Genomic DNA, 12176 nt, shown 5'->3' on the forward strand with positions numbered 1-12176 from the left:
TGTGCGCACGCGCGTGCACGCACATGCATATGCAATATGTATAATGGGCTTTATGAAATGCGCCACATTAGCTAGATAGATTTTGAGATGCATAAATGATGTGAGTACTTGGGCTGTATTAATTTAGCCCATCTAGAAATGCCTGGAAAATAATAGGCATTCAATAAGTCACTGTGTAATAAATAAATGAAGAATGGATTTTGAAGTCCTCGTTGTTGTTTTTATTGAGGTCAATATAAAAATAAACCACGTCTCTTCAGGTACTATAACACTGCCCTTGAAGACCCCGTCCATCAGTGAGAGGAAAGAGTACTTTGAATTTAATCTTAGCTCTACCACTTAGCCACCCGTGTGACCTCAGGGCAGTTACTTAACCTGCCAGTGTAGTAGTTCTCCAAACTAGAGAATATAGTTTAACTCATAGGATTATTGAGAGGTCTGAGTGAAATGACATTTATCAAATCTACCAAATGGCTAACTTAGTCTTAAAGCACTCCTGGACCCTCGGGGGCCTCCTTGACTTGTTAGGAAGGCGACATGGGAATTGTTTGTCACAGGGGCATGAGACACGCTGCAGTCCCAAAGTTGGGGCTACGAGATAGACATATGGGGCCGTGTGCTTTTGTTTTTAGGAACTTCTGGTATATTCTAGTATTTCCCAGCATGAGATGACCATGGGTAGGGGCACGAAGTGACATAAACCTACCACGTGACAGGAGATGCTGCAGTGGCCTCATCCCGGCAGGATACTCTGATGAACATAGGCTGTTGGGTTCAAGAGGCTATGTTTGAATACCAGGGAGACAAGGAGTAGACTTGAGGTGGTTAATCTGCATTTATCAACTTGGTGGATTTAAAATCACCTTGCTGAAAAAATTCTGGGTGTGGGCTGGAAAGTTTCTGGAGGCGGGGAACTTACTCTGAATGTGGTTGGCCACCTTTCTTGGGGCTGTGGGCTCACACACAGTGAATTAAAAGGAAACATATGAGTACTATTGTTCTCTCCTTGCTTCCTGACTGGGGACACAATGTGACTGTCTGCCTCATGCCCGTGATGCCCCCTCTAGAATCACTCTCAGCACCATGCTTTCATTGACACACTATTCTACACCCTTAAATTATAAGCCAAAATGGACCTTTAGGAATTTGGTCATCATAGCAATAGGGCAGTAACTTATAGACTGGCTAAGGGGAGTTAAGTCTTGTGACACTTTCGTGCAAGTGGGAGCTCAAGTTATGGTGGGGGGACTCCAAAAGGGGGAGACCTCCAAAGCTGGTTTCTAATTCCATTTCAAAAATGCAGGTTTCTAGGTATCTTTCATATTAGCCAATAAATTTAAACATATATATATGTTTAAATATATATATATTTAAAAAACCTTCCCTATGGAGAAAAGTATCCATGGGAAGAGGCAGTATCAGCAAAAAGTAACCAGGAGAAGCAGAGGGACAGACATGGCTACGCAAGGGGGAAGGAAGATCTACTCCATGGGACAGGCCAGCAGTACCACATGCTGTTAGGTCATCAGTAAAACCCAGGGCTAAAGGCTGTGACTCTGATTCTGCCCCTAAAGATATCCATTTCTTAAGAGAAAAATCCTAGCTCTTCAAGTATACTAAGTAAAACCAATCTATGGACTACAGTACTTAAAAAAAACCCCACCTTGTCTCTGTGCCTCTGTGTGTGCTTTGGGGTGGCCGTGGGGTTAGGGTTAGTGTGCACACGGCACAAGAATGGACATGAGAAGTCACCCTTTGCCATCCTCCATGACCCAGTCTTTTGCTGTTTGCCACTGCATAGGTTACATTATCTGACCCTCAGGCTTCTGGGGATTTTCATATCTTCACCTTCAAACCTCACCACGAGAGCAGTGGGATTTACAGCTGCACATTGCCGTGTCTGGCTTTCTGAAAACAAAGGTTCCGGGGATCCGAACTTGGGTTTATGGAGTTATCTCTCCAGCCCATGAGTTAGTTCGTTTCAACACTCACCTTTTTAACTCTACTGTTTCATGGTAAATATAGTCCTATTATTTGTAAGTAAAAATCAATGTAGCTTGAGCCATTTAAATATTTGACCCCATGTTTATAATTGCAAAGAGAAAGAACAATGTCTGCAAAGACTCCAAGTCTTTTGTTGTGCCTATCCTCTATGCCAAGTAACTCCAATCTTTGGGCATTCAGCCACATGTCTTTGCAAAAGAATTATCCCATCTCAATTTATTGATTGTTGACATCCTCTTATAGAGGGAGGAGAGAACCTTAGGACTCTTCCCAAAACATCCAGCCAATCATTATCTGTTATGCATAAATTTGCCTTAATGCGTGTGGCCCCTGAAGAATAGGGAGTGAGGAGGCTCCATCTATGCGGCTTTAAAGACTTTCCAGGTGTGTCCTGTGAGGGGAAGCATTGGAAGTAATCTGTTGCCTATACTATATAAAAAAGCCCAATAAACTCCTCAGTTCCCCAGAGTGATCATTGGCAGAAACATGCTTTGGTTTGTCATCGGGGCCTTAGGAGAAGGGGTAAATGCTGCTTCTATCTCCCCACAGGAAGGAATTTTAGCAACAGTTGTTTCTGTTTAACAACATTTCCTTCATCTCTCTAGAGGATTTGGCCGTTGTTGTCCCTCACCTGAGCAGCTGCCATCAGCAGGTGAGCATTGTTAAATAGCACTAATAAACACGTCCTTGCCTTACTTGATATTGTGTCTTCTCGGGATCCCCCATATACGCTGTTATTTTCACCAGTTCTCCCAGGTACCTGTTGGTGAGGTCTCATAGCTCCTTTGCGATCTAGCTCTTTCCCAGTCAGCAGACCCAGCCTTTCAGCGGCTGGGTGATAGTGTGACTTACCTGGTCAGCTGGTGTGATGGGGGGGAGAGGAGGTAGGGACATGCACTATTAGCCTCGGGAGACGGAAAAGGACACCAAGGAAGCACTAAGGAGCAGGGTCCACTGGAAGCGGGTGATTAAAGATTGTTATAGGACATCAACCTGTGTCTTTGCCCGTGTTCTATTGCTGTGATGAGATACATGACCGTGGCAACTCTTACAAAGGAAAACATTTAATTGGGACTGGCTTACAGTTGCAGAGTAGTTCATTGTCATCATGGTGAGACATGGTGGCAGGCAGACATGGTGCTGGAGAAGGAGCTGGGAGTCCTACATCTTGATCCGCAGGCAGCAGGAGTCTGTGTCCCACTGGCCAGAATTGAGCTTATAAGACCTCAAAGCACACTTTCGCAGTGACACATGTCCTCCAACAAGGCCACACCTATTCCACAAGGTCTACTCCCTATGGACAAAGCATTCAAATACACAAACTCTTGGGAACTATACCTTTTCAAAACACCACAAACAGAAAAGCCCTTTCTGTTTCAACCAGGGCTTTGTTTTGGGGCAGTAGACTGTGAGGTCACTAGTTCCACCTGTCCTGGAACTCCACATCCCAGGTGAGTACTGGGCCTGATGCACTTCTTGCCTGTGGCTGTAGAAAAGGCCTTCTTTGATGCTGCCACAAAGTTCTCTGGCTCTCATGTTTAGTTTTGAATTGGTGGCTAGTCACCCTTAGCCCTGCATTGTCTCCCTTCGGAGCACTAGAATAGCCATCTAAACTTATTTTTTTGTTGTTTTTTGTTTTTTGAGACAGAGTTTCTCTGTAGCTTTGGAGCCTGTCCTGGAACTAGCTCTTGTAGACCAGGCTGGTCTCGAACTCACAGAGATCCGCCTGCCTCTCTCTCTCTCAAGTGCTGGGATTAAAGGCATGCACCACCACTGCCTGGCCTGATTGCTGTTTTAAACAAACTATATATTTATTTAATGTGCTTTGAGCATTGTTTTCCCACATCTATGTATGTGCACCATGTGTGTGAGTGGTGCTTGCAGAGGCCAGAAAAGGGATTTGGGTCCCCTGGAATTGAAGTTACTGCTAGTTGTGAGCCACCATGTGGGTGCTGAGAATCAAACCCCGGTCCTTTGCAAGAGTAGCCAGGGCACTTAGCCTTGGAGTCATCTCTTCCACATTATCTATGCCTGCTAGGGTGGTTCTTCTAATGCCACCCTCTATGGGAGCCTCCGTTCAGAGCCATCATCAGTGAGTTTTAACAACTCTACATCTCCAGTGTGCTGGAGACTATGTTTGCCTTTTACTTCTTGTGGGTCAATGGTTCCAAATCCTGTTCTAGAATGCTTTCTTTGGATACTCCTGGTACCAACTGTCATAGGCTGGGCTCTTTGGGATGCAGACTGAGAGAAGCAGGAAGTAGGAAGGGGAGGAGGTAAAGAGGGAGAGACACTGGATATAGAACATTTTGGTATAGTAGTCTCAGGCTCAAGGCTGCAGAGGAAACGTAAGTCAAACAAAGGGAGGGTTTGATTGTGTTGCTGTGAATGAAGGCTCCAGCTAACCTCCAGTGCAGTTCTGGAGCTGTGAAGACATATGGTCTCACATTTCTTCACATCTAAAGGTTTTGGTGAGAAACAAGGTCACTATCGCACCTGGCAGAGAGGCTGGCGAACACTAGAATCTTGGCGCTCTATCATGCTCAGAACTACCCTAGAGTGAAGGCATTGGAAGGGATGTTCAGAGTGAGGCTAGAAAGGAAATCTGACAACAGATCACCCTGCACTTTCCAAAAGGCATGGCCAATCATTTTTGTTCGTGCTCAATAAATTCTAAGTGTCTGCTAAAAATGTTCACTTACATTTATGGAACACTTAGCGGATATTGCTTTTTAACGGTGTAATCTCGCAGATTTAACAGTGCAGCATCCGCTTACTTGATACCGTAGATGGCAAACCAGGCATGGTATTGCAGGCTTTCGCTGGGGATTCCCAGATTATCCAGCAGTCTTGGATATCTGCCTTCTTACTTTGCAATAACCCAACTGAACATCTCCGGCTGGACTTACCTCCTCTGAACAGAGAGTGTTTACTAATGAGAGGGAAGGTGGGCAAGTTGAGGCTGTACTTCAGTAATCTTTTTGGCAAGCCTGATGAGAATCAGCTATGAGCACTACCCTATTCTTAGGATTCCTTTGTCCTTCTGAGCTTGTCTGGAAGGTCTGGCAACATAGACATCCTTGCCTTCTTACCTGTAGGAAAACAATCCACGTCTGTACATGCATGTATGAATACACAGAATAAACCCAGATCTTGCTGGCAAGAACGGCCTGAGTTGCTTTTCCTCTTTTCACAAAGGTGCAAAGCCTCTCATTTAGAAGGGTCTGGTTAGGGCTCCCAAATGATATGCTTACCAGGATTTGGGAAACTAGAAACCATTTCAGCTCTAAAGGTACATGAATCCCTTTCCTATGCAAAGGGTTAACCAAATGAGAAAACAAGTCTAAGTCATGGTCAGAATCGACACAAACTGCAAAATGTTCTAGAAATAAGGAGTGTGAATACCTGTTATCCTGATATATTCATACTTTTGACTTTACAAAATTTAAAAAAGGTGATACCCTCAAATACCCAATGGCAGGCTCTGATCATTTAAATAACAATTGCAAACACAAGCCCCTCAATAGGTCGTCTCTCTTCAGTTTGTAAACAGCGGAAAGAACTGGAACATCTAATTTTTGAAATTCTTCTGGCTTCTCTGTTTGACCTTTGGTATTTGTATGTATTGACGATCTCTAAACCCTTGTACAAAAACACCTTGAAGTGTCAAGCTTTAAAAATGAGTCTTTTCTTTCTCCTGTGCAGCTTGTATTATCTTGGCCTTGTCAAAATATATTCTCTAGTTAGAGGGTGGAAATATTTCCCTCCTGGCTCTGAAGTATTGATTTTCTCCACCACTCAGTTCTGTCAGTCAGGCGGAGGGGTGAAAGGTGAAAGTTCAGCCAGCATTGCTTGTCTTTACCTTCCTATTAATGTCATGCCCTTTCCGCATTTGATCAGTTTATGTGATTGCCAACCACACAGAACTGTTACTGCTCTTATTTTCCTACAAGGCCACATTTAAGTCATTGTTGTCTAATTCCTGGGGATGCTATACATGTCCGACGAGTCCAGCTGCTCCGTGAAAGGCACGAGAAGTACGGCCGGTATTCACTTGCAATGCTCTGTAGGTGACGAGAATTTTTGTTATTCTTACCTCAATGATTCAAATTCAACTTCAAACCGAAGAGTAAATGAATTTAATGATCTCAGTCTGGCTCCCAGGCAGCAAACCCGGGCCACGAGGTCTGACAAGGTTCAATCTGGTACAGTGTCGATCTGTTTAGGTACAAGTGAGGCTGGAGATAAAACAACATGCATGCAATTGCCCTGCCCAAGCCACAGAGGGCGCTGTTGAGTTTCTCCATCTGGTCTCAAGCTTCTGATGGGTAAGAGCTCTACCGTCCTCTGAGGAAGTAGTTGCCTTGTCTGAAACTTGCTCTCCAATGAAATGAAGAGCTAGAAACATGAGGGCAAGAGGAGCATATGGTTTCAACAGAGCATGTTTAAGAGGAACCACAGTAAACAGTAAAAATGGGACAAATGCAATTTTCAGTACAATTCTGTTTATTTAACACAAGTATGTACACATCAATCTTAAACACATAGAGAGGCTATCAAGTGGAGCCATCTAGAGATGTCTTAGGAGACAGACATTTGCATTCACTCACTATATGCAGTTCAAACATGACGATTTTCACACCAGTGTACAAGAGGTCACTTTTGCTTGTAAATTACCAGGGAAGTCACATAGGCTTTATGCTTATAAGGACAGGTCCAAATGCTGTGTCAACAAAATCAATAGAACACTACAAGCGCACACTGGAATGACAACACCAAGTTTGCCCCGGTGTTGAGGAATATACACTGAGACGAAGCTGCGAGCTGTGGTTGTCAAACAGCCAAGGAGAGCATTATGTAAATGAGAATGTAAATGCACTTCTTCAGTTAGCCATTCTTCTAGCATGGAGCTTTACAGTTGGTGTGCTCTTCCGACTATACACACAGGGCACGGGAGAACTATCTCTGTGACCTCACTGCTTTGCACCCAACCTACGACAGGCACCATCTGCTGTTGCTCTCTAGTTCAACGCCTTCCTGAAGCATGGAACACTTTGCTTAACAGAATGTCTAAGATTGTGTTTGTCCCATCATTCCAGACGGTTGAACTCTTCCCTCTGAAGTTCGCAGAGTAAACCTGTGCTGGGCAGACAGCAGTCTCTGGAGCCCGCTGGACATTTCCCCATTCACATTAAATAGATCCACTTGCTCACCACAATCTACACTGTACAGCTCTTGATTTCCTTCTTGAAAGCTACATATATAATCATTATAAATATGATACACATGCGTGTGAAATAAAATAACTTTTGAAAGAGTCCCAACATCGAGACAAACCAAGGGACAGTATGGAGTTGCCATCAATGAAAAGAACATACATCGGTAGGCAAAGGACATTCTGAGATGTTAGCTTCTTCACATATTCCTTAAAGTACTGTAAACTATGCATTTATTCATGGGCCTTGAACCTACTTTCCTACATATTACACAAGTTTTGACAATCTATGAGTTTAAAACTAAATGCTCTCATTTTTATTTTAGCTCCCCTGTTAATATTACATATTTTCTCTGAATTCAATAACTTCTTTTTATTTTTGTATTTAATAAACAATCTTGGGTAAGTGTCCTTAATCAACCAACAAACAAATCACCCCCCTGCTGCTAATATATATCAAATTTTTTAGGAACAACTCATACAAAATACTGTGTTATGGATTTTTTCTTCCGTTACAATATGAGCAACATAATTGGACACAAGAAGAAAATGGAGTTAAAGCTCGTGTGGTAGCACAGTGGACACTTTCACTGTAGGGTCCACTCGGACACACTGGCAGTCTTCATGCTTTTCTGCTCACCAGAACAATGTGTCTACGCAGTTATCAGATTCTCAGGTGTGCACTTAAAGGAAATGCCTTCCTAGTGTTCTTCTATTAGCCGGAATTGGAAAGCGGGGTGGAAAGGACCACTGTAACATCATCGCCACACATGCGGGAGCTGCGGATTGTGAAGTTCCCGAGGAGGAGGCCTTTTCTGCACAGAAGAATCTATTGTGACACGGGGAGACCTCCACTGTACAAATGTGCTAAACTTGGTTCTTTGTTGAAAGGTTAACCCCTTAGAAGGTTAGCTATAGTCAGCACGTGGGGAGTAGGGATGATCTGTATTTTAAACTATGAGACACACTAACATCTGAGCAGGAAATGAGCATTTTAGAAAGCGAGCTATCTGGAAAACTATTTTCTAAGAGGAAAAATACATTTTTCCTCATTAATCTCAAATTGGGATTGGTGTTACTGAGAAGGTAGTGGCTAAATTCGAGGAAGTGGAACTGAGTAACTGCCTATCAACTGCTAGCAGAGAAAAACCAATGTAAACATGAAAAAGGTTTGGTAAACAACAGTAAGTGTGGGAAACCCAAAGGGAAGTCATTTCAATAATGAGGACTCGCATCGCCCTAGAATCCAGGTCAGAGCTGAGCTGCCAGGGCTGACAATGAGGATCAGGACTGGGGCGCAATCACAGTGGTTATTGATTTTCAGGCTTTCCTTACATCAAGCAACAAGAGCATCTCCGGGAACCATGAGCTCTCCCCTCCTTTCTCTGGCAGGGAAAAACTACCCAGTGACAGAATGGCCACATCCTGTTGAGTGGTATGTGTGCCTTTAAATCGATAGGTCGCCCGTGTGGAGTCTGCCCCCACGAAGCATGCGCAAGTGACACAGACCTGGCCGTGGCCCCTGGACGGCATGGAGGAGGGCAGGCAGCAAACAACAGTCCAGTACGAGTGAGGACAGAGCAGCGTCGGCCTAGACAGTATAGAACGAACAGGCAGCCAGGGCAGCACACAGCGGTATTAGACCATGAAGCGGTGCTCCTTCCCGTCATGGGCCATAAGGATAACATTCCGGTTGGAAGTCCAGATGAGGCGGGCCAGCCTGAGGGCGTTGTGGGAGCCAGGCGATGCTGGCTGTACTGGAGGAACCTGGTAGGTCTTGATGCAGCGCAGCTGAGGTGCCGAGTTCAGCATGCCAATGCTTCCCAGGAGTGATGTGTTCATCTGTAGGGACAGGGACACACATGTCGGTTTAGACAGCTTCCCTCTTCCTCCAAAGACAGTGACTTATTTCTTCTACCCACCGGCTCCTCCTGAATGGTAATTCACACAGAGTTTTGAGTTATTCTAATTCGAAATGGCCCCTCTCAGTAGATTTCAAATTGGCACGATGCCGTTTATGTGAACACATAAACCTTGAGAAATTTTACTCTGTGAGCAGAACCTGACAGTAGAGGGTCCATTGATCTTGAGGGAAAAAAGCTAAATTACGGCTGCTAAAAAAACAGTTCAAGTTAGACAATATGTGGTTTATAATTAGCTGAGGAAAGTCAAGTACAACCACGTTGTAGCTAGACTGAGAGCTGACTGGGCCACACCCTAAGCCCCATTCCCATCATCACCCTCATTGCTCCCATCTGCCTTTTCAAATGCTTTGGGAAAACATCCCATGCATGTAAGTATATTATTTCGTGTGTGCACGCACGTGGTTGGAGGTCAGAGGTTCATGTCAGGTGTCATCCGCAATCACTCTCCATCTTACAAATCGGGGCAACATCTCTCCCTGAACCTGGGCCTCACAAATTTAGCTTGTCTAGCTAACCCACTTGCCCAGGGGATCCCTTCCCCCCCAACCCTTTCTCTGCCTACTAATTTGCTGGATTTTCCACACCTGCCCAGCATATATGTAGGTGCTGGGAATCCAAACTCAGCTCTACAGTGTGCTGTGGGAGCTCCTTTCGCTCCTTCAGCCAGTAGCCTTTAAGATTCCAGTCCACTTGGGCGTGGTCTCTTATACTATAAATGAAGCTGTAAATCATGGGCTCGCTCTCTTGCTTCCAGCTCTTGCTTCTGGATGCTAGCCTCTGTTCCTGTTCCCCATTGTGCAGAAAACTGATTTAGGACAGTGATCTGGAAGTCTCCCCTAAATAAATAACCCTTTATTATTCACAATTCTGTACTAGTGTGGGATTATTATGTGACTTCTGCATCATCAGTGCTTTACCCACTGAACATCTCAGTCCTCAGCTCCTGCTCATTTCTAAGAGAGAACCCAAAAGCACTTTCACCCCACCCCTCTGCTGCCCTACTAAGGAGAGTATGTTTTCCATGTGTACTGACAACACCTTTTTATTGCTTGGACATTTTTGCCTTTTTGAGGATTTCCTAAATTTAATAAAATAATGTGATTTTTCTTAATCCATTCACAAAAATGAAGACAACATAAAAATTGTAGATCATGAGCAACTATGTAATTAGATGAAGGTGATGAATATAAAATGGTTGTTGTCTAAGTGGGCTGGTTTTGGAGCCACTGAATTTGAAGGCTTCTTGAAGTTCTAAATATTACTTCGATGACTTCAATATGCATTATTTGTGCTACCATAAATCACAGAGAGAACATTCTGAAAACTGGAAGGAAGCCTTGGAAATAATCTTCCTCTGAACTAATATTCACTTCCTATTCCTCTGGTGAATAAAGCTTCATCTACATGGATCACATGCTAGTTCTGTGGGCAAAACATGCCTATCATGACCCAGCTGCACGAGCAGCTGAAATCCTAGCAGATCTTGGGACCTTTAAGTTGTGTTATTGTGATACCATGCTCTGAATTTGGATCAGCACAAAATACAGGCCATTCCTTTTCCAGCCCTTCTCAGGAGCAGGATGGTGTCAGAGGGCGTAAATCATGGCATCTCTAGCAGGCCGCGTGCAGGCTCCACTGACATTTTCACAATTTAAATCATCTTGAGTAATAACCCTTTTAAGATGACTAATGTTACTGATTTTCCTGCATTAATAATAGTGCCGAGCACAACACAAGAGGTGAAAAAAAATCACTAGTGTACGAGGTCACATTTTAAAGCAAATGTACGGTCATGGTTAACTCTTTCTGCAAAAGTTCAGTTCAAGATAAGCAGTACCTCACCTGTCATCCCTCCAAGGTCTCTTTTCTGGTTTCCTTTTCTCTTTTTCCTGAAAAAAAACTTTACACTAGATAAAAATCTAAGCCTCACTGCCTCATGGAGGCGTCCCACTGTGGAACATGTCAGTCACAATGGTGAACCCGATTAGCTAGTATCACACCTACAAAACCTACCAGTATATAACTAGTCCTCTGATAAAACAGAGATAATTGAACTAGGAAATTGTTGGTTACAATTAACTGGCATTAATGGATGTACTGTGCTTTAAAAATATGAGTTCTCAGTTGATAAAGAGCTACAAAGTACTTTTCATTCCTTATGGATTTCTTTGAAAATATGTATGAAGCTTGCTATCGGCTGGTGGCTGAGGATGCAAAGGGCATATAATAGGTTCGGTATGTGTGCCTCAATGTAGCCATTAAAGGGAACGGACTGAGAGCTGATGGACGGGAGTATCCTGTAGAAAGGCCATAGATGGGCAAATTTTATGAAAAAAAATCACCGCTATATCTGGATGCGATAAGCTGAGTCATCCCTGCTCTGTTCAATGCCTCCACTGAACGGCCTTCCAACCTGGAACAGATATGCCGAGTTCTCGAAGGCAAACACTGTTAGAGCTGTGCTGATGAAGATCACTTGCTCACTGGTTTCATTTCTCTGCTGACCACACTTCCTACACCCATTCAAAGGAGGATTCCTGAGTTTCCAGGGTGAATGTTACTTCTCACTGAAGCAATGACCCATTCTGCTAGGCAATGTTATTTTTTAATTCATTGATGTCTACCTATAAACTATGCTAAACTCAAGGAAACTTAAACTTTGAATGAAAGCTACATGGAATTAGTTTTAGCAATATTAAGCATTTTCTCTAATTAGGGTATTATAAATATGACATATGAAAATTTAAATAAAATTATAAAAAAATAAAAGATCCTCCAAACCTTACTTTCTTGTGATAATCACTGCCAGCATTTTGATAAACAACCTGTGAATATCCCAGTTCACTCATATACCATGCATACACATGCACAACGCATGCACCCACACAAACTATTTATGCACACCAATCACACACACCTGGCACTAATATGCAAATTGCACACACAATTATACACACACACAATGAATGTATGTGCACACTGTGCACATACAAATCATATGTACTCTCAAGCAAGGAAGCACCCTGTTCTCA

General features: G+C 43.4%; 1 protein-coding gene across 3 annotated transcripts in view; it reads right to left on the bottom strand.

The window, feature by feature from the left end:
• Positions 1-6492: 6492 nt before the first annotated feature.
• The window catches only part of Wdr7 (WD repeat domain 7), a 277322-nt gene continuing 271638 nt past the window's right edge, over positions 6493-12176 (bottom strand). For all 3 annotated transcript variants that reach the window (XM_075968486.1, XM_075968485.1, XM_075968488.1), the window contains one exon: positions 6493-9061. In XM_075968486.1, coding sequence (XP_075824601.1) covers positions 8858-9061 — 204 coding nt within the window. In that variant the 3' untranslated portion in view covers positions 6493-8857. The remainder of the gene's footprint in view (positions 9062-12176) is intronic.

This window comes from Microtus pennsylvanicus, chromosome 4 (assembly GCF_037038515.1).
Source record: "Microtus pennsylvanicus isolate mMicPen1 chromosome 4, mMicPen1.hap1, whole genome shotgun sequence".
In the NCBI taxonomy this organism is placed as follows: domain Eukaryota; kingdom Metazoa; phylum Chordata; class Mammalia; order Rodentia; family Cricetidae; genus Microtus; species Microtus pennsylvanicus.